The 25,706-nt window shown below is 47.3% G+C and overlaps 9 protein-coding genes across 9 annotated transcripts, besides 19 other annotated features; 6 read left to right on the top strand and 3 right to left on the bottom strand.

Moving 5' to 3' along the window:
- Window positions 1-93: 93 nt before the first annotated feature.
- Window positions 94-138: a repeat region.
- Window positions 139-585: 447 nt separating this feature from the next.
- PVX_091215 (hypothetical protein, conserved) lies at window positions 586-1,503 on the top strand (the record flags this gene model as incomplete). The annotated part of the gene is made up of 1 exon (XM_001615184.1): window positions 586-1,503. The coding sequence occupies one exon, from the start codon at window positions 586-588 to the stop codon at window positions 1,501-1,503; it is 918 nt and encodes a 305-aa protein (XP_001615234.1).
- A 796-nt stretch (window positions 1,504-2,299) lies between these two features.
- On the top strand, window positions 2,300-4,202 carry PVX_091210 (hypothetical protein, conserved; the record flags this gene model as incomplete). Its single annotated transcript, XM_001615183.1, has 2 exons — window positions 2,300-3,918; window positions 4,085-4,202. The coding sequence occupies 2 exons, from the start codon at window positions 2,300-2,302 to the stop codon at window positions 4,200-4,202; spliced, it is 1,737 nt and encodes a 578-aa protein (XP_001615233.1).
- Window positions 2,397-2,420: a microsatellite.
- Window positions 2,852-2,877: a microsatellite.
- A 521-nt stretch (window positions 4,203-4,723) lies between the features above and the next one.
- Window positions 4,724-4,765: a microsatellite.
- Window positions 4,766-6,074: 1,309 nt separating this feature from the next.
- On the top strand, window positions 6,075-7,413 carry PVX_091205 (replication factor C subunit 5, putative; the record flags this gene model as incomplete). The annotated part of the gene is made up of 1 exon (XM_001615182.1): window positions 6,075-7,413. The coding sequence occupies one exon, from the start codon at window positions 6,075-6,077 to the stop codon at window positions 7,122-7,124; it is 1,050 nt and encodes a 349-aa protein (XP_001615232.1). The 3' UTR covers window positions 7,125-7,413.
- Window positions 7,414-7,493: 80 nt separating this feature from the next.
- Window positions 7,494-7,515: a microsatellite.
- Window positions 7,516-7,626: 111 nt separating this feature from the next.
- PVX_091200 (hypothetical protein, conserved) lies at window positions 7,627-9,144 on the bottom strand (the record flags this gene model as incomplete). Its single annotated transcript, XM_001615181.1, has 1 exon — window positions 7,627-9,144. One exon carries the CDS (start codon window positions 9,142-9,144, stop codon window positions 7,627-7,629), a length of 1,518 nt encoding a protein of 505 aa, XP_001615231.1.
- Window positions 7,803-7,826: a microsatellite.
- Window positions 8,593-8,668: a microsatellite.
- Window positions 9,145-10,092: 948 nt separating the features above from the next.
- Window positions 10,093-10,113: a microsatellite.
- Window positions 10,114-10,313: 200 nt separating this feature from the next.
- Window positions 10,314-10,339: a microsatellite.
- Window positions 10,340-10,610: 271 nt separating this feature from the next.
- Window positions 10,611-12,770, top strand: PVX_091195 (hypothetical protein, conserved; the record flags this gene model as incomplete). Its single annotated transcript, XM_001615180.1, has 1 exon — window positions 10,611-12,770. One exon carries the CDS (start codon window positions 10,611-10,613, stop codon window positions 12,240-12,242), a length of 1,632 nt encoding a protein of 543 aa, XP_001615230.1. The 3' UTR covers window positions 12,243-12,770.
- Window positions 10,771-10,797: a microsatellite.
- Window positions 10,951-10,974: a microsatellite.
- Window positions 12,771-12,775: 5 nt separating the features above from the next.
- On the top strand, window positions 12,776-14,441 carry PVX_091190 (hypothetical protein, conserved; the record flags this gene model as incomplete). Its single annotated transcript, XM_001615179.1, has 7 exons — window positions 12,776-13,009; window positions 13,148-13,246; window positions 13,365-13,499; window positions 13,627-13,705; window positions 13,844-13,903; window positions 14,035-14,160; window positions 14,376-14,441. The coding sequence occupies exons 1-7, from the start codon at window positions 12,945-12,947 to the stop codon at window positions 14,439-14,441; spliced, it is 630 nt and encodes a 209-aa protein (XP_001615229.1). The 5' UTR covers window positions 12,776-12,944.
- Window positions 13,677-13,705: a microsatellite.
- Window positions 14,442-14,551: 110 nt separating the features above from the next.
- Window positions 14,552-14,579: a microsatellite.
- A 310-nt stretch (window positions 14,580-14,889) lies between these two features.
- PVX_091185 (actin, putative) lies at window positions 14,890-16,390 on the bottom strand (the record flags this gene model as incomplete). The annotated part of the gene is made up of 3 exons (XM_001615178.1): window positions 14,890-15,057; window positions 15,255-16,189; window positions 16,354-16,390. 3 exons carry the CDS (start codon window positions 16,388-16,390, stop codon window positions 14,890-14,892), a joined length of 1,140 nt encoding a protein of 379 aa, XP_001615228.1.
- Window positions 16,391-17,159: 769 nt separating this feature from the next.
- On the top strand, window positions 17,160-19,019 carry PVX_091180 (50S ribosomal protein L11, putative; the record flags this gene model as incomplete). Its single annotated transcript, XM_001615177.1, has 6 exons — window positions 17,160-17,500; window positions 17,632-17,765; window positions 17,905-18,004; window positions 18,266-18,386; window positions 18,599-18,680; window positions 18,874-19,019. Exons 2-6 carry the CDS (start codon window positions 17,678-17,680, stop codon window positions 19,017-19,019), a joined length of 537 nt encoding a protein of 178 aa, XP_001615227.1. The 5' UTR covers window positions 17,160-17,500; window positions 17,632-17,677.
- A 452-nt stretch (window positions 19,020-19,471) lies between these two features.
- On the bottom strand, window positions 19,472-22,751 carry PVX_091175 (vacuolar sorting protein 35, putative; the record flags this gene model as incomplete). The annotated part of the gene is made up of 2 exons (XM_001615176.1): window positions 19,472-22,516; window positions 22,644-22,751. 2 exons carry the CDS (start codon window positions 22,749-22,751, stop codon window positions 19,472-19,474), a joined length of 3,153 nt encoding a protein of 1,050 aa, XP_001615226.1.
- Window positions 20,371-20,396: a microsatellite.
- Window positions 21,383-21,412: a microsatellite.
- Window positions 22,752-22,946: 195 nt separating the features above from the next.
- Window positions 22,947-22,971: a microsatellite.
- Window positions 22,972-23,572: 601 nt separating this feature from the next.
- Window positions 23,573-23,592: a microsatellite.
- A 421-nt stretch (window positions 23,593-24,013) lies between these two features.
- Window positions 24,014-24,034: a microsatellite.
- A 65-nt stretch (window positions 24,035-24,099) lies between these two features.
- Window positions 24,100-24,158: a microsatellite.
- Between the last annotated feature and the right edge of the window lie 1,548 nt (window positions 24,159-25,706).

Raw genomic sequence — 25,706 nt, 5'->3', positions numbered from 1 at the left:
TATTTTCCCCCGCAAAGGATTTATTTTTTACTTATTTGTTTTGCTTTACTTTTTTATACTTTATATATATATATATATATATATATATATTTTTCCCCTCGAAACGTACATCCGCTTAACCATTTCGCATTTGCGAGTATCCGCAATGCGTGAGGAATTCCTTCTCTACTGCGAAGTTTGCTCTGAGGAAAGAGCCAGTTTTTCTTTTTTTTTTTTTTTTTTTTTTTTTTTTTTCACTTTAACATCTTTGCCGTACGGCGCGTTCTCCCCCACCCCCCTTTTTTTTGCTCGGTGGCCATACCGGTTTGCCTTTTCACTTGACGAAAATGCCAATTGGGCGTTTCACCTGTATGAAGAAGTAATGCCGTTCGACAATTGTGAAGATGTGAATTGACTGGGAAGGGGGGTGGAGAGAAAAATACATTTGCCTTTCGCTGGATGCTCTGTATAATAATATGTCCCTCCTTTGTGATGCAGCCACGTAGGCATTATATAGAGTTACGCTATTTTTTTTTTTTTTTGCAAAAGGGTTTTTTTTACCCTGTTTGAACGACCTTTCCGAAACGAACACGCAGATTGAACAGCATGAAGTCAAAGTACGAGGCCGTGTTCGACGACGAGCTGAGGGGCCCGCGCGGGTCCACCAACCAGGTTAATCGAGAGCCTCCCCGGAATGAAGAAAACGCAGCGTCGCCGGAACATAGTCTGAACAACATTTACGGGAAAATAGTAAAAATAAGGAAAGAGCTGGAAAAATCGTACAATCTTTTTTACTCTTACAATTTAATTGTGTCAAACGAAGGCGAAGGCAACATCAGCCCTGGGAGGAATTACGCAGATGTGTACCAACGAAATGACGCTTTGAAGATAAACGCAAATGCGAAGAATAATTTGACTCTAAATAAGATAAACGCGCTCACGAATTCCTTTTTTATGAACGTCGAAACGTTGAGGAATACCTACTCTTTTGTTGGCACAAATAATATGAACGGTCAGGCAATTATGAGTGACGAAAACGTTATATGGGAGAGAAGAATTGAAACGTTAACGAATGAAGCCAATTCGTATATCAAAACATTGGACGGAATTTACAAAACGAATTTGAGCAACACGGAAAGGAATGCCCGTAATGGGTATAACGAACGGGATGGTTTGATGGGCAACAGTCCACACAGAGACGGGAAGAAGGCGAAGAAGAAATTGGGCGCAGACTCCGCCATCGGCTATCTGCACAGTGAGAGGGAAATCCTGAAGGAGGTGGAAAACAACCTTAACGTCTTCCACGTCCAGGGAATGAGTACATTAGAAATGATTAGGAAGCAAAACAAATTTTTGAAAAACGTTCGCAAGAAAGTGATTGACATTTACAACTACGTTGGTTTGTCTTCTTCCCTGACGGATGCCATCAACAAGGCGCACAAGCAGAACTTGCTCATCGTGCTCGTGGGCATTGTTCTCAGCCTGCTCTTTTTTTACGTCCTCTACAAGTACGTCCGGGGGTGACGCGCGGAAAGGGGAAGCGCGTAAAGCGGAAGCGCAGAAAGCGGACGCGCGCCTGGGCCAATTTGTACATGCGTACGTGCACGCCTATTTGCGTAGTCTCATTTGCGTAGCTATATATGTGCCTACTTCTTTGCGCTGCTTCCCTGTGCTGCTCCTTTGTGGCCAGATTTTTTAGGGCCCCTTCTCCCCACCCGTCCGCGCGTATCTTCCCATTTGGCGCGAATGTGCGGAACAGTAGCCCCCTCCCCCCTTCGCTCTTTTTTTTCCTCCTCATTGGTAAGCAGCTGTGATGGTGATGCCATGAGCGAGTAAAAATAGGCATTCCTAGTTTTGTTTGTTTAAATGGTGAAGTAAAAAAAAAAAAAAAAGGAAAATATATCTGCCGAATGATAGCATGTATTTTTTTTTTTTTTTTTTTTTACCGCCGTACGAGTTTGTGAAATTTTTTCTTCCAACTTTTTTTTTTGAGCCGCTTGGCACGTTTCCTCACGTCACTCTTTTGACAATTTGGGTCATTTTGCTACCGCGTACTGAATACGCTCTTTAATTTACAGCCCGGAAATGGATTCCCAGGCCGAGGGGCGCACTCATAGTATGGGGACTATCTCATTTTTCGTCACCTGAGGGTAGAAGACCAAGCGGTCCATCTCTTCGGCGCTTCTCCCCCGTATCTGCTACGCATTAGGGAGGCTGCCAATTTTGTTAGTCCAGCAGCAACTTTCGAGCGTACATATTGCACGAAAGAAAAGAAAAAAGGGAGGATCACGAAAGGGTGAAACTGTTAAGGGGGAGCAGCATGGAGGAGGTAGTCACCCCAATGGGGGAGGCAGCCCCCCCAATGGAGGAAGCCGCAGCCACCGCAGTGGAGGAGGCAGCCGCGTCGATGGAGGAAGCTTCCCTGGACGCGGAGCCACCCCACCCCGGCAGGTACGACCACCTGTCGAGGGAAGCGCAGGAGTACTACGTGGGCGTGCCGTACAGCTGGGAATACGTGGAGGGCAGCAGGGGGTGGTTCATCATCGAAACGAGCAAAGGGTATAAATTCTACTTTAACAAAAAAACGAGCGAAAAGACGTGGAAGTGCCCCAAGGAGGTAGAAATCCTGGTGAATAAAAAGCAAACCGATCAGCTAGTTGGCAACTCGGTGGGGAGAAGCCCCACAGGGGGGTATTATCCCCTTGGAGTGACTGCAACTGACGCAGACGCAGGGGGTACCACCTCAAGTGGTTTAGCCAACGGAGCAAGGGGGCAAAGTAGTCAAGAGGAAAAAAACTTGGAAAAAATCCTCAAGGATTATAAAAACCTTCTCATCGAAAAAAACATGGACCAGTTTTGCAAATATGAAAACGTCTTGGCCCACCTCCTCTACGATGAAAGGTACCTGAGAGTACCAAAGGAAATGAGGAAGGAATGCTTCACCAAACTTGTAAAAGAAATTGATCATGACAGAAGAAGAGAGCTCAAAATGTTGGTAGAGAATTTCCAAAGTTTGCTGTGTAAAGTGGAAGGTAAAATTGGGTACCCCTTTGAAGAGGCAGACGCGATATCCATTTTGAGGGGTGAAAAAGCATTCGAAGGGAGTGGCACAAAAAATTGGAGTGCCACAAGGAGCAAACTGTTAAGGGAATTTTTACAAAAGAAAAAAAAAAACACGGAAAAAGAAACGGAAGAAAAATTGGAACAAGCTTTTCTTAACTCCTTGAGGGGGGAAAGTCCAGGGGAGTGGTTTAAAATAAAAAATAATTTACTACGAAGTGGAAAGTATGACATTTTATCCTTTGAGAAAAAAACGCACATCTTTCAGAGTGTAAGTCAGAAGTTGTTGGCCAAGCGGAGGGGCGAAAGTCGGCATGCCGACTCCCTCTCAGGTGTGCGGTCAGCCCATCGTCCCGGTGCTACTACCGACGAGAGGAACCTTTTTGTGAGTCTCCTGCATGAGAAGATAAAACACCCCGTTATAGATGAAACCATTTTGAAGCATGACCCGTTTGCGGCCAAAACGTACCACTCCTTTGAAGAGGCCCTGCAAATTCCTCCCGACCTCTTAACAGACGAGAGGTACAAAAAGGTGCGCCTAACAGATGTAGACAAATTTGACTTGTATAAAGAATTTATTAAAGACTACATAAATATGAAGAGAGATACGTTCGAAAAAATTCTGCACGAACTGCCAATCAACCATATGAACGACTCTGTGGATGACGTGCTGAGGCTGGTCGACAAGAGTGGCAAAATTTTTAAGTCCCTACCAGCAGTGCATTTGGAAAAGGTTTTCTCAAAATGGAAAAGTTACAAAATTAAGGAGGCCAAAAAAATGTTCGCAGATTTTTTGAAGAAGTCCAATTGGGTTAAGCACGACTCGGATGAGCGCGCGAACTACGAGGCGCTCCTCAAGCGGCTGTCGCAGGACGTCAGGTGGGGCTCGCCCACGGGTGTGCAGGTGTACAGGTGTACAAGTGTATGGGTGTACGTGTGCACTGATAGACGCTTCTACACATGTGCGTCGTTCCAAATTGGCACGTCTGCATAATCATCGAAGTTTCTTTGCACCGCCTTTCTCCTTCTCTCCACCCCCCCGCAGCTACCAACGACTCAAGTGCGTGCCCGAGGACAGGGAAGAAATGGTGAAGACGCGCATAGGCGAGCTAAAGGAAGAGCACAAGAAGAACAAGAACTTAGCAGAAAGGTTGAACCGTTGAGGTGGTGGAAGTGCTGCCTTATCAGTTGCGGTCACCTCTCATTTGTGGGACCCCCTTCTGGGTTGGCGAGATGGCCGCAGTGGCGACTCAAACGGGGGCCCCTTTTTTTCGTTTTCTTTGTCGGCATGCGCATGTGGGGAGCAGGGCGAAATGTTCGTTTGTTCGTTCGTTTGTTTGTTTTTTTAATAGCCCTTTAGCAGCCCCTTCATTGTGCTGCCTTATGCAAATTAAAGAACGGTGCACACAACGCTAGGTAGTAACTACGCATGCGTGTGCAGTGAATATGTCGCGTTTTGTTTCCCCGTTTGAGCGACAAGGGGGAGGGTTTCGCCCGCCTCTGTTTATGTACATTTGGGTGAGCATACCTCACTGGCCATGTGAATAAACCAAACCGTATGTGTGTAAGGACATGCGCATAAACATGTAGCCATTTACCGGAGTGTCTACCTCTTCACATTTTTTGTGCATGCATCTTCCCGTGCACATTTGGTTAAGTTTGTCAAACTGCCTATTGTAGAGACACATAAAAGGTTACAATTTTTCACGCGTTCATATTTTTTTTTTTTTTTTTTTTTTTTGTCTTTCACTTGTACGTTTTAGAAAGTGTGCCCTATTTTGCGTTAAAAATTTTTTAAAAATTTTGCAGAAGAAATGTGCTTTAGGGGGTAGAGAGTCCACGGGGAAAACGCCATCTTACGTGTGAGGAGTTCCCCAAAGTGAGGCCCTTTTTTTTTCTTTTTTTTTCGCAGCAGGGAAAGTAGTTATGTATGACTCAGCGCTGGGGAGTCTTTGCGTCACAGCACCGTCTCTTGCTGGCGTGTCAAATTTATTTTTTTTTTTCGCATCGATGTGGGAAGCTGTGGTGGCGCTGAGGTGAATCTTCAAAAAAAAAAAAAAAAAGAGAACAGAAAGAGTGAGAGAAAGAGAAGAAAATAAGGCAAACTGGCAAATTGGCAAATTGCAAGCCAAAGCGAAGTAGGGCCAAATAAATGTCAATTATTCCCCCCCTCTCAGCACATTCCATTCGTTATATCCCACAAAGTAGGCTATTTATTTATTTTTTTTTTTCCCTTCTTTCTTCAAACAATTTTATGCCCATTTATGAGCCAAGCAAAAGCGCAAAGCAGGAAGCAGCCTATACCCTCGCGCGATGGTACATACGCAGGAGTGACCTTTCCGTGTAGGGACGCGCGCGCGCTTTTAAGGATACCCATTTTGCAAATCGTACATGTCGCATCCGTTCGACGTTTTAAAATTTGAGTAAGTGTGAGAGAATAATAAAAAAAATATATATATATATATATATATTATTACAGAAGGAAACCTCCAACTGGGGTATCCTAACCAACGTAGGTACCCCCAAAGTAGCACACACACAGAGGTGCACTTGGCGAAAAAGCAGCAACATCCGTGTGTGTTCCTTTTTCGAAGGATTTCATTTTTTTCGCACCTTTTTCTCCTTTGAAGGTAGGTAGCACGAAGCGCAGGCGAAGCGGAGCTTACCACGCAGGCAGATAGCTCGTCTCGACGGCACTGTGTTGCGAAATGGCGCGAGTGGCGCGAAGGCCATAAGGGATCACACCAAGGGGGACGCGCAGATGCCCTCGCGCGCCCGTTGCGAGATATGCTTATGAGTGGTTCTCGCGCTTGTTGCGGCGATTGCGGCTGACACGGCTGACGGGGCTGACACTGCACGTGCGCCCATTTGTGTTCGCCGCTGGTGCCCGGACCGCAAGTGGGCATATCACTCCAGGGGCCGCTCTACATTTAGGTGGGCACCCCAGCTGGGAAGCTAAAGTGATAGGAGAGCCACCCCGATTGGGAGGCCCCTCCCCCCCCTGGAAGAAGCTCCCCTACACATAGTGCTGCAAAATGTGGCTGGAAAAGTACGCGCCGCAAAGCCTGGACGAGCTGAAAATCCACAAGGACATCACGGAGAGGCTGAAGAAGCTGAGCGCGCACAAGGACCTACCGCACATCATTTTTTACGGCGCGCCAGGAGGAGGAAAAAGTACCCGAATAGATTGCCTAATAAAGGAAATATTTAAAGAGGAAAAGATAATCAGAAGACCAGAGTGCCTAACAAATGCAGAAAATAAAATTAGCATAAATGTGGTTCAGAGCAATTACCACCTAGAGTTACAATGCTTCGAATTAGGGATAAAGGACAAAGTAATTGTGCAGAATGTTATTAAAGAGTTATGTAGCTACAAATCAAGTGCTTCTTTTTTTTCCAAAGCACCCATGTACAGAATATTTGTTTTTAAAGATGCCGAGTTTTTAAGTGAAGGAGCTCAAGCAGGATTAAGAAGGACACTGGAGACGTACATAAGAAATGCAAGAGTCATTTTACATTTGGAGCATTTGTCAAAAATTATAGAGCCGCTAAAGAGTAGGTGCATCTGCATACGAGTTCCTCTCCCCACGGAAGAAGAAATCATTGGGGTGTTAAAAGATATAAGTGAAAGTGAACACGTGTCTGCATCCTTCAGCTCAGTGGAGTTTTTCAAAACGTTGATTAATAAGCATGGGAGGAATTTGAGGAAGTGCATTATGGCACTTGAAATGACTGTGTATGCAAATTCGGCCAAACCACATCAGTCCCTTTCAGTTGCTTCTACCTACATAAACGAGCTGTGCGAATTTGCCTTTGTAAATCCCTCCCAAATAAAGATGAAGGAATGCGTGACGAAAATTCAGAGCTTAATAACGTGTCAAATTCCGGTTAACTTCATTTTCGAAACGATCATTAAATATTTGTTACGCAATAATTATGACTACAAATTGAAGTACTATTTCTTGAAGCTGTGCTCGCACTTTTCCTTCCTCTCCGAGAGCTCCTTCGACAAGAGCGTCTCCCTCATCGCCTTCATCGTCAACGCCAACACGGCCATTATCAAGTACAACCTGGCGCGGAAGTAGCGCTGTGTGGAGCAGCGTGGGAGCGCTACGTGGAAGCGTTGTGTGGAAACGTTGCGTGAAAACGTTGCGTGAAAACGTTGCGTGAAAACGTTGCGTGAAAACGTTGCGTGAAAACGTTGCGTGAAAACGTTGCGTGAAAACGTTGCATGAAAACGTTGCGTGAAAACGTTGCGATTATGCCTGCGCTTCACCCGCACAGTCCCCCCCACATTTTACACTACATTTTGCTTTTTTCGCGTGCCTCTTTTTCACGCGCGCTGCCCCCGCTCCGCCCGCTCCCCCCTTTTTTTGCGTGCGCACCCGGCGAGCCCCCCAAGACGGCCAACCCGAACTCGCAACAAGTTAGCAGCAAGTTTGCGACAAATTAGCAACATGTTAGCAACATGTTAGCAACATATTCGCAACAAGTTAGCAACATGTTAGCAACATATTCGCAACAATTTTGCAACAAATTCGCAACGCCGACGCGCAGGACGAAAAAAAAAAAAAAAAAAAAAAAAAGTCAAATCTTTCGAATCTTACAAATGTACAAAATTCCAAAGGGTGACCTATCCGGCAGGGAAATGTAGCCATACTTGGTCTTCTCGAAGAAGGACAGGAAGTGGGTGTTCGGCCCGTCGCGGGGAGCGCTATGCCCCTCTGCATGTTCATTGTCACGCTGCTCACAGGTATGCCCCCCAACGGATGGGGAAAATAACCCCCCGCAGTCGTCCCCATGGAACCGTTTCTGAACCTCCTCTTTCACAAAGTCGACCACTTGAACTTGCTTTTTATATTTGGTCAAAAACTTCTCAATCACCTGGTCATTCTCGTGGTGAGAAAGAGCGCACGTCGAGTAAACGAGGATGCCATTTGTGTGCAACAGCTGGAAGGAGTTCCTCAGCAGCTCGAACTGCACACTTGCATTATTTTTTATCACCTTATCTGACCACTTGTTAAGCAAATCTTTTTTTTTTTTTTTTATTAAATGCTCATCAGTGGAGCAAGGAACGTCCAGCAATATTTTGTGAAACCTTGGGAACCTTAAAAATGAGTTTACATTTAACCCGTTGTAATTTGTGAGGTGCAGCCTATTCGACGTCAGCAGATCCTTTGGCAGATGCTTACCAAGTACTTGCTTCAACCTGTCGTATCTCACTCGGTTAAATTCGTTCGCGACGAAGAAGCCTTGTCTCTTCGTGGCGTAATAATTCACCATATCTAGCGAGCACGTAATTTGTACGCTGCCATCTTGCAGGTATTCCATTTTTTTAATTCGCTTCACTGGAGAGGTGTCATACCCGAACAGCTGGTTGGCGATGACTAGGGACTTCCCCCCTGGAGATGCACACATGTCCAGCACATTTTCGTCCTTCTGTACATCAAGAAAATACGCTGACAGGACAGAGCAGGGGTTTAAATAGTAGATGGCTTTACTTATACTTTCCACCTCCCCGTCCTGCTTCATTATATCCTCTGCGTTTAGTATCTCCGATTTGTGAATGATTATTTTTTCGTAATTTTCTGCCGGGTGGGGGTTTCTCAGGGGGGGCCCTCCCCCTGCGGTCTCCCCCGCGGCGTTTACCCCGTCGAAAATTATCCCTGCGGTCTCCCCCGCGGAGTTTGCCCCGTCGAAAATTATCCCTGAGGCGTTTGCCTCTTCAAAATTTACCCCCTCAAAATTTACCCCTTCGGAATTCCCCCCCGCTGAGCACTTCCCTTCTTTCCTCTCTTCACCCACCGACGGGATAACCCCGTTTGGAGGCTTCCCCTGGGGGACCGCCACCCCCCGATGGGTCAGCAAATGTGCATACGCCCCGTCTACATACAACCCATCGAAACTTGTCTCCACTTTATTTGACCCAACCATGAACAGCAGGATTTTCGTCAAGTTGAGATAATCCATTTTTACAAAGTCGGTGATGAATGCCCCTTGGATTGCTTTCTCCTCCTCCAGGGCCCTCAACAGGGTAGTTGCCCTCTCCTCTCCGTACTCCCTCTTCAGGTTGAAGAGGTACCCTACTTTTCCGCTGCATTTCATGGTTGGTAGGGGGGAGTAAGCATCGCTGCGTCACACTGGTTAGAGTGCTTCCCTTTCTGCAACGCATATGAACATGCTTACGTCACTGGGGATGGCCGCCTTGCAGACTTTGCAATGGGATGGTTGCGCCTTCACCCGTGAGCCTCCCAACTGCTTTGGGTACGACACCGGGGAATTTCTTCTTCACGTGAGTGATGTCCAGTTTGGCGCCTTCTTCGCAGTGCCTCATTTTGTGGGAAGCGCTATGGAAATTGCTTGGTTGAATTCTCCTTCAGGTTGCGCTATACCCCCGATTTGCCTACTCATGAGGGGCGCCCACCCGAGGAAGCTTACCATCGATACTATACGTGCGTATGCATGGGATGTGGGTGCCCAACCGTGGGGAGCCTCTCCTCCCCTTTATTACTTCCCTGTAGGGGGAATTATTACCCGCTCGCAATTTTTTAGCCGCGAATTCGCTCGTGGAACGTTCGCAAAAAGGGGGGCAAAAGGGAAGAAAAAAAAATATATTGCCAATCAGTTTTTGCTCAATAAATACACTCGCATGAGTGCCCACGTATTACATTCTGCCGCAACTGCGCAAATAGGTGGCTCTACGGCGCTGTGAAAGGCAATGAGAGGGAAAAAAAAAAAAAAAACTCTCCTTGTTCACCCGTAGCGTAGTGTACATCATTTTACGTGGCGTCGTTCCGCAGTCATGTTGTGAACCCCGCGGGGAATTTATTTTCCTTTTCGCTTCTTGATCTGACGCGATTGCTTCGTTTAGGGGGCCTCTCCCAGTGCGTCGATTTTTTCATTTTTCGGCCTCCCCCCCACTCTTCATTTTTTGCTATCAGACGATATGTAAATTAAACAAATGAACAGTCCAAGGGGAGGAAAAAAAAAGAAAAAAAAACGCCAGCGGAAGTGCAGCCCATTCGCAATTTAACTTCGCTCAAGAGGGATGCTTCTTTTGTGAGCGGATCTGAGTTACGTTGGAAAGAATTGAAGACCCGCCGAGGAATTCCCCATTTGCGATTGCGAAGAGTCATAGGAATGCCCCAAGAGGGGGCGGCAGGTGAATAGGGCGGTTTGCGGCACACAGCGCAAGGGCCGCCCTCTGAATATCTCACAGAGGGGTGGTCTCCCCCACCGTGTGCACCCGGACGTTAGTCACTTGGCTAGCGGGGGGATAGCGAAACTGGACGACGCGACGAAATAGCAGTGCAAAGATCACCCCGTCGTGGTAGGAACCCCCTTAACGAGACAACGCGCAGGTCGAATGGTCCTCCTGCATGGGTGGAGTTCTCGGCGCGTTGTCTCTTCCACTCACACACAGACGCGCAGATAAATGTCACCCGCTGGGTCGCCCCAAATGCGTGCACAGGTGAAGCAATCGCGCGGGGAAAAGTCCACACATATGTACGTATCGTGTATGTGTATGCTAGGCGGACTTCTCACGCGGTGCGAGCCGACCGGGCGGCGGGATGGACTCCCCAGGGAAGTCCCCCCCCCTGGAAGGGGAGCCCCCCTCAGAGGAAGAAAATAAAATTCTGCCGATGGATCAAAATGAACACAAAATTGTAAGTCAAAAGGGGAAGAAGAAGAAAAAAAAAAAAAAAAAAAACGATGAAGAAGAACGTGCCATCCAACCGTATGAAGAAGAAAAAATCGCTCTGTTCCAAAACAACGAAATTGTGGAATATGACGCGAGGGACTTCAGGACGGGGAAGGACCATCACATTGTGCTGTTGGAAGAGGATTACATAAATGTGCTGGAGTTTTTAATCGAAAAGAAGTTCTTTCCAGATTTGCACAAGTATAAGGATGATGGGGCTATTTCGGAGAGGGTTCCACAGGATGCCCATGATTTTACCCCAAGTGGGGGAAGCGCCATGTTCAGCTATGGGGGGCACTCACCTGAGGGAGGAGATCCATCGGGGAGAGGAAGCGGAAGGAAAGTGGGCAGCGTTACATCTCTGAGTGGCGACCCGTATGGGAGCTATTTCTCCTCTCAGGATGAACATAACCATCTTGAGATGCTATACCCAATGGACCGCCTAAGCGAGCGGAATGTAGAGCCCTCCGAGGGGGGGTGGCACCAACAGGCACTCTGTCTCCAAGAAAAAAACTACAAATTAGTAACCCTGGCGAATGGAAAAAAACACAAAATTGATCTGAACATGAATTTGAGAGACTTCCAGAAGAGGTACACCTCGGAGGATAACAAATCGTTTGAATACATCCTAAGGAGCATGAAAAATAAAAATGTAGAAAGGGACTTATTCTCTCTGATGATGAGGAAGGAGCACAACAGAAAAATGGACTACATAGAAGAGTGCACAAGGAAAGGAATAAATTGCCATCAAGTGAATACCAGCAAATCGGAAAATGAATTAAGCAGAATGATGTTTTCCTCCAGTTTGAAAATCAGCTCGATGGATCCTGCCGCTGAGGGTAAGCTACAGATATGCCACGAAAACACTAGGTTTTCGCGGGAATATAATGAGGATATCAAAAGGCAAGTAAAAGAGTGTGCCCAAAATAGGCAGCTAAAAATGATGCAGAAAGTGAAAGAAGAAAAAGAGGAGCAGATGGTCCAACAGGGGAAGTTCAACCTACTGCCAAGGAATAACACCTATGAGTATATTAGAACTCCGCTTATCCTCGCTGGGAAGGGTGTCGATAAGAGCCCCATCATAACGTGGGGGGTCATCGCCAGCAGCCCCAAGTTGGTGGAAAGTGAGGACGACTACAGTGCCCATAGCAGCAGTGGTGACGACTCAGACGATCTGTGGAATAGCTCCAAGGGGAGAAGAGCCACCGGAGAAGGACACGAAGAGAGCGATTTCAACCCCAACGAGGAATTTAATCTGCAACAAATTAACCACCGTGAACGGATCGCCGAAAAGCTGCAGAATAACATGAAAGACATCAAATACAGCAAGGAAGCTTTGAAGAGGAAAAACCTCAGCTTGTTGATTCATCGAAATTGTAGCTCCCGCATGTCCACCACGTCGTATAGGAATTCGGTTCTGTCCAGGTACAGCCGGAAGCGCCTCAACGAGTTGGCCATGAAATCGTCGCTCGCTTCGCAAATTTTGAAAAAGAAGAGGTGATATACTCCCCAGTGGGATGATTTTACCCTGTGAGGTTAGCTGGGAAGGGACTTCTCCAACACTTCATTATTGGTCCAAGTTAAACACGAAGAAAGAAAGCCCCGCGGGAGGTGGAGACCCATTGAAAAGAGTCCCCTAATGGGCGTTCCACGGGGAAAACTTCCCCACCGCGACTTCCGTGCGGTCAGTGGATTAGCTGGCTGATTTGTTTGACAAATTTTATCAAAATGGGGAACCCCCCCGTTGGTTTATTCCCAGCCAAGGTTACAAGGGATGCGCCCATTTATTTGTAGAGATTTTCTTCACATCATATCGTTTTTTTTTTTTTTTTTTTTTGCGTGCCTTATGGGGCATACCCAGAGAGAGGCGCACAGATAGGTAGACACGCACTGTGTTCGTCCGACCGGGTCCTCTCGTTGACAAATTGAACCCCACGCGGTGTGTTTTTTTAGTTCCAAATGGCGTCTCGTCGCGCCGCATCACATCGCATCGCGTGGCCCATTTGTCGAGTTACCATTTTTTTAGTCCATCGTGAGGGTGCACATTGGTATTCACCCCGCAGCTGCACAGCACGCATAGAGCGCCTTCGCCGTTGTGCGCTCGCGCTTGGCTCCTCCCCCGTGCGGATTAACCACCCTTTTGGGTTGAACTTCTTTAGGGGTTTAACTTCCTTCCTGTAAAATCGCTTCAAATTAACGGAGAATGGACTTTGTGAAGCTGGCCAAACAGGGCAGTGCACTGTCTCGAGAGTATAAGGCCCTCTTAAGGTTATAAAGGGGAGAGGGCGTCAGGAGATTGCTCGTTTATCTTCGCCACTCCTGCTGATGTGTACACAAGTTGGCGCGTGTTCTCATTTGGTGCTCCCCACCTGCTGCTCCTCACCTGCCGCTCCGCATCCACGATAGGGAGAAGAAGGAACACGCCGGGAGGGAGCGCCTCGCTGCCATCACGATACAGAAGTGCTACCGGGGGTATCTGACCAGGCGGACTTACCTCCTTTATAAGTAGCCACGCGGGCAAACACGAAGAGTGCGCCAGTTTAAGTGTGCCAGTTTGTTTGTCCATATATCCTTTTAATTTTCTGCGGAGGTGTACGTCTTCTTCTTTTTCCCCCCCTGACAGGCACTTTCTAAAGCGCGCGAAGGACGCCATAGACATCCTGGGGTGCAAATTTTTGCTCAAAAAATTGAAGCGGCAAAGGCTGGAGGAGCAAGCCGTATTGTACATGTCGGACAATGCCACCAAGATACAGAAGGTGTAATGGGGAAAAAAGGCCTAAAGGAAGGAGCGGCAAACTGGCAGCGGTGCAAATTTCTGCGAGCTGCTACCCTACACACAAGTGATTTATTCCTCTCCCCATTCTTTTTTTTTTCAATAATGGCAGCTTCAGGGGGTACTACTCCAGGAAATACATCCACGACTTCTTTAGGCGGAAGAGGGAAATAATCGAAATGGATGCACACGTGGGGCCCCCCCAAAAAAAAAGAAAAAAAGAAAGAGAAAGGGAGAGATCACCGCAAAGAAAGAGGCAAAGGCGTGTCTACGCGGCACTCCCCAGCAGCGGCACCTCCCCAACAGTTGCTCACCTTTCACATTTACAGGTGAAGGCACAGAAAAGAACAATACTTCAGGGGATTGAGGAGAAGAGAAAAAAGCAGTTGGTAAGGAACGAAAGCGGGCAGTGGACTTCTCAATTGAGAGGAACGAACAGTGATGCGAGTCGGTCTGCCCGTCTGCCAACCTGCCCGCCTGCCAACCTGCTTACGAAAAAACATTCGCTTCCTCACTACAGCTGCACGACAACAAAGTGAAGGACGCGAAAATACATAACGCCGCGAAGAACCTGCACCACCTCGTGTCAACCAAGGCGCAGAGGGGGGTCTACAATTACAGGATCGAAAATATCATTCGGGAGCAGGTTGCTGATTCGTCAAAGGGGGAATGGAAAAATGGGAAAATGATAAATGCGAAATGCGATATGCCAAATGAGAAACACCATCGCTGCGATCAAAGCGGCCGAAGGACCAAAATGGCGAAACGGGAAACTCCCTCCCGCGACATATGCAACTATGTCGTCCCACATAACAGAGTAAAACATAGCCACTTTTTTTCCCCTCCCTTCCCCCTTTTCAGCAAGAAAAAATCAAAAGCAGCAGCGAAAAAAAAAAAAAAAAAAATCTACTAAACAAGAAGAAGTAGCGATTATTACATAGTAACAGAAAAACGACAAAAAAAGAGACTCGTCTGGTTTGGTATGGTCTGGTCTGGTCTGGTCTGGTCTGCTGTGAGGGGGCCGTGTCCTATGTAAGCTTCAGCGTTGCCTGGCATTGAAAAAACGCAAGGGGGGAAGATATACGTGTGCACATTATTTTTGCACAAACATATACTCGTATGTACAGCTCGAGAACATCATTTGTGTTGAGAAATTGCGCCGGGAACAAATTGGGTTGATCGAAAAGGAAGAAGAGGTGTACGGGGGGAGGGCCCTCTCTAAGCTGGCATAGCGCTGCTCAACCATAGCTACGAAATAAGATGCACCTGCTCAAGTGCAAATCGTAAGCACGACCAGGTGAGTAGTGTGTCCCTCCTATCTCTCCCCCTCGTTCGTCTTTTTTTTTTTTTTTTTTTTTTTTTCTGCCCAATTTGCTTAATTCTCATCTTTTCGCCTTACCTTTATCAAGAAAATGTTACTTCCGATCTCCTCGTATTCTTCCTTGGATATCCACAGGCCTTCCTGGGCCTCCCTCATCTCGGGTTGAGAGAAAATTCGCGCTCCACACCAGGCCATAATAGCTCTGTTTTCGTGCGCGTGAACCTGTGTCGCAAAAAGGAAAAAAAAAAAAAAAAGGGAGAGAAGCATCAAATGGGGGATGATTCATAAAGAAATGTAAACATAAGAACACCACTTGAATGCAGGAAGGCATTTCACTCTACGGTGTGCCTGCGTGGTGAAGTCCCTCACGGGGGGAAAAACTCCCACACACACACAACTGATTCGAACGTCTAATCTACCTTCACAGCCGATCTGGCACTTTCCGGGGCATTATTCTTCACCTCCTTCTCCAGTCGTTCCACTAAATTGGGGAAGAGAGAGGATCCCCCGGAAAGCACAATATAGCTAGTCAGCGTTTTCCTATTTTCAATGGGACACAACAAAAGGGACTTCCACACAATGTCGACGATGCTGAGGCTATCCCTGTGGCAAATAAGCGGATTGAACAGAGCCTCAGGAACGTAAAAACGTTCATGGGATATTTCAACGGAGTCGTATCCATCACGTAAAACATCTCCATCTGGGAGAGTATAGGTGACATTTAAATCGTCTCTCAGTTGATCCTTTGGTGGATTTAAGGAGCAAAAACATAAAGTCTCTTTGATAGTTTTTACGTATTCAAAATTTTTTCTTGTGGTCATACTGTATCCAATGTCGCATATTAATTTTTGCAAAAACATGCTCAGTTCTTCTCCACCAAAATCGGAACGTATGATCGAATTTTTTTCTATGTACCCATCAAACACGGGAATGCACTGGGTAACTCCATCCCCTATGTCTAAGACCAGACCAGTTGTTAACCCCGTGGCATATATAGACATTAACCCAGACACTGAAATGTTAATATTTTGAAAATTAAAATCCTCAAAAAAAATTTCTCCCATTTTTGTTCTGTGGGAGGTTGAACATAAGGGTGGCTCTGTGAGCAGGATGTTTTCAACACTCCTGTTTTGGTCTACACATTTGATGGCATATTCCCAGGCAATTTGGGCCAGATCCCAGTCCGATATGTGCCCATGGTCGATTGGGCGGTAGAATGACAGCTCGGACTCGCGGAAGATGGCTTCATCGCCGACGTAGCTCGTTTTGATTTCGCTGTTTCGGGGGAGGCCCACGATTGTCGGGAACACTATGGACGGCTCATCGTAGGCGTTCAATCCGGCTTTTATGTAACCTGCGGGGGGCAGAGAAGAGGGTTAAGGAGGGGAAGCGGGATGGGCAGAAGCAGCAGGTTAAGCAGACTAAGCAGACGAAGTGGGCTATGCAGACGAGGCAGCCTCTTTAGCACCACTTCACGCCTTCCCCTTTTTGGAAAGCGGTCTCCTGCACATTCCTCACCTGAACCGTTGTCAATCACAATTGTTTGCTTATCCATATATGCGCAGTCTTGTGGGGGGAACTTTTTACGTGAAGTAACTAGAAGGTATGCGGTGTGGCGGTTTCCTCTTTCGTGGAGCCAGCCGTGCGGAGAGGGATAATAAGGTGAGCTGGACGGAAACGAACAGGTGAGGCACCTGAACGGCTGGCGACAAAAAAAAAAAAAAAAAAACACACACACACAGTACTGTTGACACCCGTTTGTTACAAAAATGGCACTAACTATTCACTATTTGATGCACACCAACGATGGGGTGAAAATGGGAAAACATAACATAAAGGTTAGTATGAATATTTCCATTTAAGATCAAAGGGGGGGAAAATAAATCGAGCACTCCTGTTCCACGCGGGGAATAAAAATCTTTTTAAATATGAACAAGTCAGGCAAAAAGGCAAAAAAAAAAAAAAAAAAAAAAAAAATAATAATAATAGTAACTATGAATAAATCTTCACCACTGCAACATATGTTCACACACACGAGAAAAAAAAAAATAAATAAATAAATTGTCATATACGACAAAGGAGGAAGAATAAAATTGTCACCTCTACCGCATGCGCCATGTGGAGGGTTGTTTTAAAGTTGCGTTTGACAAGTAGACCAATTTGCCATATCCTCAAAAGGGGGAAGGGAACGAGGAGATATTCCCGCGTGTCGAAATGGGGAGGGAAACAATTTAAGCGGCACATAACATGCGCGTTAGGCATAGAGGCATGGTGCACGGAACGTGAGTGATCCAACTAACACAATGAGGGGGCTGCATTTAAAAGGGGTGAAATGAAAAAAAAAAAAAAAAAAACGAAAAAAAGCACATTTTTATGTACTTCTCCGCGTGCTACGTTTGGCATACTGCTACATTTGCTCGTGCTACCACAAGAAAAACCACGCATGTGGGTGAACAGCAGCACGGAACGACCCTTTCGCCGCACCCCGAAGGCAGGCATGGATGTACCTCCCGACCATGTAGTGTAGAAATGTTTCCAAGTGGCCTACAGGTGGGGTCCCTAATGCAGGGATGTGGGGCTGCACAGCATTGGTCAAAGTGCTACTTTCGCAGTCTACGCAGGGGCCTACATAAGAGGCACATCACACGAGTGAATAAAAGCGCATGTACGCAATAGTGTAATCTTCCACTCGTGTGATCCTCTAAATGAGCGTGCCCAGTTATATCCCGCCATGTGCACCCTCCCCCTTCTGGCAACTCCCCTTTTCACACCATTTACTCGTGTGCCATTTCACAGGCAACTCGAACGCCGGTCTTCCGAACCATCCACAGGACTGTAAACGATGTCTCGAATAGGGAGGTTCAATTTAGTGGTTTTGTCTGGCTCTGCCAAGCCCAGCGCGAGCATTGGGCAAACGTTGGGGCCCCTAGGTATAACCCGAGCAGTGTGTATCTGCACGTGTATACGGGAGTGAAGAGAGGGGAGTCCTCTCCCCTTGGCGTCATGCCGCCAAAGAGGAACCCCCCCTTTTAGCATACCTGTCACATTTCCCATTTTACAAAATTTCAGGAATAAATATGATGACTTTTTTTAAAGAGTTTAACGAGAGAACGAAAAACATTTCGAAGAATGTGCCGATTCAGGTGACTCTGGAACCGCTGAATGACAGGTTGGAAGAAAATGGCTAGCTGCCTGCAAAGAGCATTGCCGCAAGGCGGGTGTTAAGCTACGTAGTGATGTTGGACTGCGCCGGTTGGAAGTGCCCGCCATGGCACGCACAAGTTGAGAAGCCTCTCCTGGATGAAATTAATCCGCCCAGGGAGCTCACACCTCGACGAAATGTGTCCACCCGGGTGCTACGCCGATGATACGCGGGTGCTACACAGATGCTATGCAGGTTATACACAGGTGCATGCTTGCCATCCCGTAGGACGTACCGATTCTACCTGAGAACCCCAACGGTCGTCTGGTTCATCCGGCGATGCGCCAGAGTGCCCATGTTCAGTCCCACGGCGAAGCACCACACGGTCGGATCGATTACGTTAGCGGAGGTATGTCACATGTCCTACGTTGCGATAGCGGGAGGTGGTTCTACCTAGCAGACCGCGCATCGTACAGTGGACCTCCCCAAAGCAGCGTCTATGTGGTGGGGCTTCTTATCCATTTCGTCATGGTGTAGTTTATTCCGCTTCAAAAGTGTTGTAAAAGATGGCTGCTTAATTGGACTCTCCTTTTTTTTTTTTTTCAACCCAATTGAGAACAGGTTTTCCACATTGCCAAGTGCAAGCGGATGGACCCTCCTCTGATAAATCTGACCCTCAAAAGTATTTGCAAGTATATTATCGGTAGGGCTAGACAGCAGGGGGGGGATTCACAATGCGCGTTGCATGAAATGCGCTCAGTTATGCGCACCCACGAATGGTGTCCCTACAATTAAAAAGAAAAAAAAAAAACATTCATGGGCATTGCGCAGAAGTTTCCTTCTTTCCATCCTTCCTTCTTTTTTTTTTTATTCCCCCCTTTTGCAACCCTTTCAAGGCACGTGCAACAGCATGGGCATAAAGGTGTGCAGAGAACTGGACGACGAAGGGAAGAAAAAGTACTTCGTAGATGTTAACCAGCTGGACAATATAAAGAAGGACATACGGACTCGGAACAAGCACCAGAAGCGGTCAAAAAAGTGATCGACTTGTGGGGGCAGCTCGGCCAGGGAAAGAGACGCAGTTCCGTGGGAGAAACTGCCAAGAAGCTGTTACGAGGTTGCTAATCTGTGGTGGATAATTCAAGCATGATGGGGTGTGTGTGGAGGGGTAACCCCGCTAGGCTTACACACCACCTGCACACACATGTGGCTGTAGCGTCTTAACAAGGAAGAGCCCGCTGTACACAAATAAGGTGATAAGGTGGGGGTAAAGTTGCGGTGTGCAGAAAAACAATCACAGGTGAAGAACACTACGCTGCTGTGTATATCTTTACAGAGCTGGGCCGTTCGGCGTGGAACAAAACAAAAAAAAAAAAAAAAAAAAGTGAACGGGAAAAAATCAGCACATAGGGAGGGGGTAACTACGCGTGAGCACGGTATGTCACGAGCGGTGCGAAAACGCAGCCATACCGCTGCCAAACCGCCACACCGCTCCTACCGCAGAAGCGAGGCGTCCAAGCCGATTTTAGCGAACGCGTTGGAACTCTCCTTCTTGGCGTGCACGTACTTGACGGTCTGCAAGAACTCCTGCTTGAATCCCGCGTCGCAGGTCTCCCTGGAGAACTCCTCCTGGCAAATGTGCAGCAAGTAATGTACGCTGTCCTCCGTGATTTCGATATTTTCTGCCTCATAGTAGTAGACATATTTTTGCAACAAAAAAAGGAACAGAATTACATTATCGTTGTTTGACTGAACGGCAACCTCTGCATTCTTTATGCACTTCTGCAGACACTCCAACACCTTGGCGCTATTTCTATATTTTCTATTTTCCCAGTAAATATGAGAGCATGCCAGGATGGCCAAACATTGGTCCTTTTTTTTTAGCAACTTATTTGCATGCTGAGTTAACTTGAGGGCAATATTTTCGTAGTTTTCATTTTGGAGGAGAGTAATATGGGAGCAGAGGATGCCTGTGATCCAAATGATGCAGCTGTACTGCTGTGAGGAGATGTTGATGTCCTCCTCATAAATAATTAGTGGCTGTGTTATGAATTCGTAGCAAATGGCTTCCAAATTTTCGAAGGATAAAAATGGGTGTGCTTGGACGAAGCGCTCATAATTGTTTACCACTACGGCACTGTGCAGGAACAGCTTAAGCGCTAGCATCGGGATCTGGCTACTCACGCAGAGCAGGTTCGTGTGAATAAACTTCAAAATGTTCTTCACGTACAGGTTGTATTGCTTCAGCTTTTCCTCCAGGAAGGGGTCTCCCGAGTGGCGGTCATCCGAGTGGCGGTCATCCGAGTGGAGGTCATCAAAGGTATGCTCATCATGGGTGTGCTCATCAACGGTATGCCCATCATGGGTATGCCCATCAGGGGTATTTCCATCACGGGTGTGCTCATCATGGGTGTTATCGTCGCGGGGCCGCTCATCCGGGTGCTCCCTCTTCTCGAAGGGCTGGTCCTGCCGCGACTGGCTCTTCCTCCGCGAGCTGGGGGCCAAGTTCGTGATGGTCGTCACCAAGTGCAGCATGGTGAACACTATGGTCGGCAGGAGGTGCACCAGGTAGGGGCCATTTTCGATGTGCTTATAAAAGAGCATGCAAATGTTGTAGCGCTCGTCAATGTCGTCCGTGTTGGTTATGATGTGAAAAAATTTGCACATTTTTTTGGCCGCATATGTGATGGCGCCGTTTTCTGGGTTGAACAGGTCTGCTTGGTGCGAATCCCTTTGGTGGCCATCCCTTTGGTAGCCATCCCTTTGGTAGCCATCCCTTTGGTGAACCTCCCTCTTGTGTGGATCCTCTACTAGGTCCGCCCCCCTCCGCACATCTTCGTTAAAAATAGGCGAAATGTAGCTGAGGATTTCCTCCACGTCCCTGTAGACGATGGCCTTGTTCTTGCACTCGATGATGGCGTCGATGATGTCCAGGCTGAGCTTCTTCTTATGTTTCTGGGACGTTACGCTGGCCAACAGCGCCTGCATGTTCTTCCCCTTGAGCGCACTCAGCCCCAAGTAGTTAAAGGGAAGCACAATGATGCTGATGATCTGCTCGCACAGCACGTCATTGCTCAGATTCACATTGGACGCTATCATGTAGGGGAGTTCAAACAGTTTGCTAATCGTGATGACATCGTCGTATATGCGTATGCACAGGAAGATAAACTCATATAGAACTTGCAGCATTTTAACTACGTTCTCCACGAATTCTTCGTCTTCATCGTTTCGCTGGTTCTTCTCTTCATGACTGCAACGGCGGTGGGTGCCTCTGGGCAGGTTTCCATAGTTGGCCGCTTTGTTGCTGCCCCCCTGGTGCGTCGCGCCTCCGTAGTAAGTGGCTTCGTTCGGCGTTCGCTTCTCCTCCCCGGGGGGGCCCTTCGCATCCGCGCTTTTGATGATTTTGCAGTTTGGCGCGGTGTTAGCGGCGTTAGCCGTATTGGCAGTATTGGCGGTGTGGCCGCTATTCGCGGCTCTCTTCTCGCCGTCCCCCTTGCAGTGCTCCGCGGCAGCATCCCGGGGGGGAAACTTCTGGCCGTCCTGCTGGAACGCCAGACTGTAGGTGCCCTTCCCCCCCTCATAAGAATCTAACGTCCGATGGACGTACAAAACTAGGTGCTCATAAAAGAGAGAAAAAATGTCAACCTCCTTTGGCACTTCAAATCTGTTGGACTCGATAAAACATCGCAACCTCTTCAATAGGGTGATGAGGATGCCCTTAAAATCCAGTGAGCTATTTATTTTCTGAATGGCGTTTAGGAGGATGTCCAGAGTGTAAATATGACATTCGTCACTAAACACTTGAACGATGGACTCAAAGATGTACTGCTGAATGAGTGAGTCGTTTATAGTGGAAAGATTCTGTAGCAATTTGGGGAGACACTTTTCAATGTAATATTGTCTCGTCATTCCTTCTAACTGAGACATACGAACTAGATTTGATCCCACTAGCATTTTAACATCCATTTTTTCCCTTAACACTTTATTTCTATTGTTATGCAAAATTTGTTCATCTTGCCCAGGGGATAACTTCATGACTACCTTATCACTCATTCGGCTCCACAGTTTGATACTTTCATAAAAATTTGAGAGAAGGAACTCAAAAGCATCGTCTATATTTCCTCCACCCGCTTCTTCATATTCACTTCCCGTGTCTGGGATTCTATCCTTGCACATTTGTATTAAAAAATAGCGTAAGAATAACCCCCTCAGAGGGTTCTGAATGCCCTTACATAACTCGGTCATGTCTTTTAAAATGTACTTTGCCTTAATGTCTTTATTCTTTATGTAGTTCCTTCCCACGATGATTAGTAGGTAAAGCCTCGGGATGATGTTGCCTGCGTGCTGGACGCTCTCGTATATATCAATGAACCTCTTCTTATGTTTCTTCTTGTCGTTTATGAACGTGTCTAGGTGCTGCAGTTCTTGGAAGATCAGCATGTACAGCTCGTAGTAGTACTTGGGCGACAGCTGCGACGTCCTCAGCTCGCACAGCATGTTCGACGCGTGCTTCAGCGTGTCCCGGAGGGATCCATTTTCCTGCGGGGGGGCGGCGTGTGTAGGGGAGCGGCGTGTGTAGGGGAGCGGCGTGAGTAGCGAAGCGGATAGACTTCCTAACGGGGGAAGTCCGGGCAACTTTCCCTTCCCCTTCCCCGCGCAGCCCTACCAGTGCCTGCTTCATGTAAAAGCTCTGCTCCTTGACGATGAAAATGCACTCGTCCAAAAATTTCTTCTGATCCTGGGCGGTGTTCGCCAGGTCCCTGTAGCTGTGCATGGTGGTCGTTCTTCGTTGGGTGCGCTGGGGGAAAAAAACGCTCAATCAATCTCTTTTGGCGTGGCAAAACGTTATGTCCGCCCCAAAGCTATGCGGTGATGCTTCTACACTTGTATGCTCCCCCGGCAGTGGCTCATCAGGTGGACCTGTGAACAGGTGGGGGAAGCACCGACAGGCGCAGGCGCGTTAGCAAGTGTGTGTGCGTGGCGGCAGCGGCTTCGCGTCCGTGAAAATGCATTAGCATATAAATATACACATACACATATATACATACATACATATATACATATATTTATATATTATTTTCCCCCTCCGCTCAGCGTTGCTTCTCGTTAAGCTGCAAGTATGCACGCGGGGAGCACATTTTTTTTTTTTTTTTTTTTTTTCTTTTTACGATTTTGCGCGAGGCCCCGTTGCCTTACGGACGCAGCGGCGAATGAGCGGTTGGCGAGCGAAATCGCTCAGCGGGGTGAATATCGCATGGACAACCACACTGGAAAAAGGAGCTCCAACTGGACTGTTTACCACATGACGCAGTTACAAACAAAGGCAGAAAAAAAAAAAAAAGGAGTTCACGTTCGGGGAGGACTCCATTCAAGGGGAGGCAAATTCGCTCACCGAGAAGGCAAAAAGAAAGGCGCACACCTTTACGTTGTCACAAAAAAGGAGCACTCGTAAAAAAGCAGAAAATGGGGAGGAGGCCATTATACATGCTGGTGAGCACACAATGAGGAAATGCGAAAAGGCGGAAGAAAGTCACGTTAGAATATGACTGAGAGGATCCACCCACATTTGCGTGCCGTGGGGGGGTTGTCCCTTCCTGCCCGCCAGGACGTTCGCACAGAATAACAAGGGGGCTACGATAGCTTCGCGCGCAGGGTTTAAGCGCGTGGAGTGCTGTTTAGCAAAGTCGGCGTGCGGATGGGCGTTCCAGGCTGGGAACTTTGCAAGGGGGGACTTGCACAAGGGGGAGTTAAAGGGAATGAAAAAGGGGGAAAAAAGGGGGAAAAAAGGGGGAAAAAAAGGGAAAAAAAGGTAAGAACTGACATACAAATGGGCATACAAATTGGCGCACCAATGGACGTACAAATCGTCGCACTGTGACCCCGCGGGCGATCCCCTTTATGAGCATCAAAGCAAAACGACCCGCGTCGCCGTGTGTATATACCCGCAACTCTTGCGACTCGCTTTTTTTTTTCACATGACGATGTGCGCGGAGGCTAGGCTAACCGGGTGGACGGAAATCGCCACTTGGGAGCAGCCGGGGGTCATATCTCGGTAGGGTTGCATTTAGGAGGAGGCACTTTTGAGTTGCACTTGCGCGTTTGTTGCGCACGCGGGATGTTCTCACGCTTCAAGGCGGTATTTTCAGCGAAGCGCCATTTAAACGAAATAGCATTTGCAGTTCTGCGAATTGAAAGCTCCTGGAAAGGTCCACGCGTTTATGTAAAGGTAGCATAACATTATGTGGTACGTTTAATGCTTTTTTATAAAACTGGTATGTATAGCCATTTCGTTGTGCAGCTTTTTTTTTTTTTTTTTTTTTTTTTCGGCGTGTCGCCCCCGCTGCAGCTTTAAGCAGTTGGGGCAAATTGGCGGCCTCGTGACAGGGACACATTAAAACGTCATTCGATTTTTTAATGTATCCATTTTTCGCCTGATTGATATTTAAAAGTGAAGAGCGCAATTGTTAGTCAGACAGACCCATATGCGGCAATCATAGTGATCGTGGCGCACCATTGGGTTTATGACTGTGCATACGTTTGGGCGACCGGTTAAGCGTCCCTCATATGTGGTGTCCCCTTGCAGAGATAAAAAAATAGCCCTCTTCCCCTCTTAAATGGTGTTATTCTCTTTACCCAACGTGGGGGAGAGCAACTGTTTGTTGCGGCTTTGACGGATGACACGATATCAGGTGCGTCACTTCCACGGGCAGTTGTCGCTAAAAGTGCCAAACAGTTTTTTTACTTCCTCCCCTTTGTGGCATCGCCATACGGAGAAAGCGCATTTAACTACCGCTAGCCACTGCCAACATTTGTTCATGCAGTTTTGTTCGCCAGCTTGGGGGTACGTAAAAATAGGAGGATGTTGTTTTTCCCCCGTTTGTATTGCCCTCCAATTGGGACATCGCCCCGCAGGGAATTAATGAATTCACCACGGAGGCAGGCGGCGCGGCTGAGTTTGGCCATTTGCGCGCTGTAGCATTGTCGCATTTGTCTTCGTTTTTACGTTTCCTTTTACGTATTTTAATGTTTATTTTCACCTTGGCTTATTTCGCCTTTTTTCGTTTTGTTTTAACTTTTCGTTACAGACCAGGTATCACACGGAATGCACACATGGCATACGCGACATTCACGTCATACACGCCATGGACGTGCGTGCCTCCGCCTCTTCAACCAATCAACCCCTGCGCAGGCATAGGGCGTAACGGGAAAAACTTCCCTTCAGATTAACCAGTGAACAGGTTAATTAAAGAGTAAAAAAAGCGCACAGAGGTATGTTGTTGCTGTTGCTGTTGCTGTTGCTGTTGGTGGAGATGCAGGTGCAATTATTACGCGTGAGCCATTTGGCATTAATAAAAATGAGCATGCATACAATAATGGGGAGTTATTAAACTAGTAATTGTTCGGGGGCGGAACAGCTACTGCATGAATAGGTTAATTTTAAAAAAAGGGGGTGATGGTAATAATCCTCTCCCGCCCTTCGGTTGCGTGTTGTAGGAAGATAAGGAGATATAGGTGGAGTGCGAGTAGTGTAGACGAATTAGTGGGTCTCTCTCTCTATCTCTCTCTTTATCTATCTCTCTATCTATCTCTTTGCTGGTCGTTCTGAATGGGTTTGAACTATGCGGCACACCACACGTGTGAGCTGTGCCACTGAAACGCTCGTACATGCGATCACACATGTAGGGCCTTTTGTCTGCGTCACGCAGATCGAGGGGGGGAAAACAACTTT

This window comes from Plasmodium vivax, chromosome 9 (assembly GCF_000002415.2).
Source record: "Plasmodium vivax chromosome 9, whole genome shotgun sequence".
NCBI classification, from domain to species: domain Eukaryota; phylum Apicomplexa; class Aconoidasida; order Haemosporida; family Plasmodiidae; genus Plasmodium; species Plasmodium vivax.
Note: the sequence above shows the minus strand (reverse complement) of the source record. Positions and strands in the feature narration are given on the sequence as shown.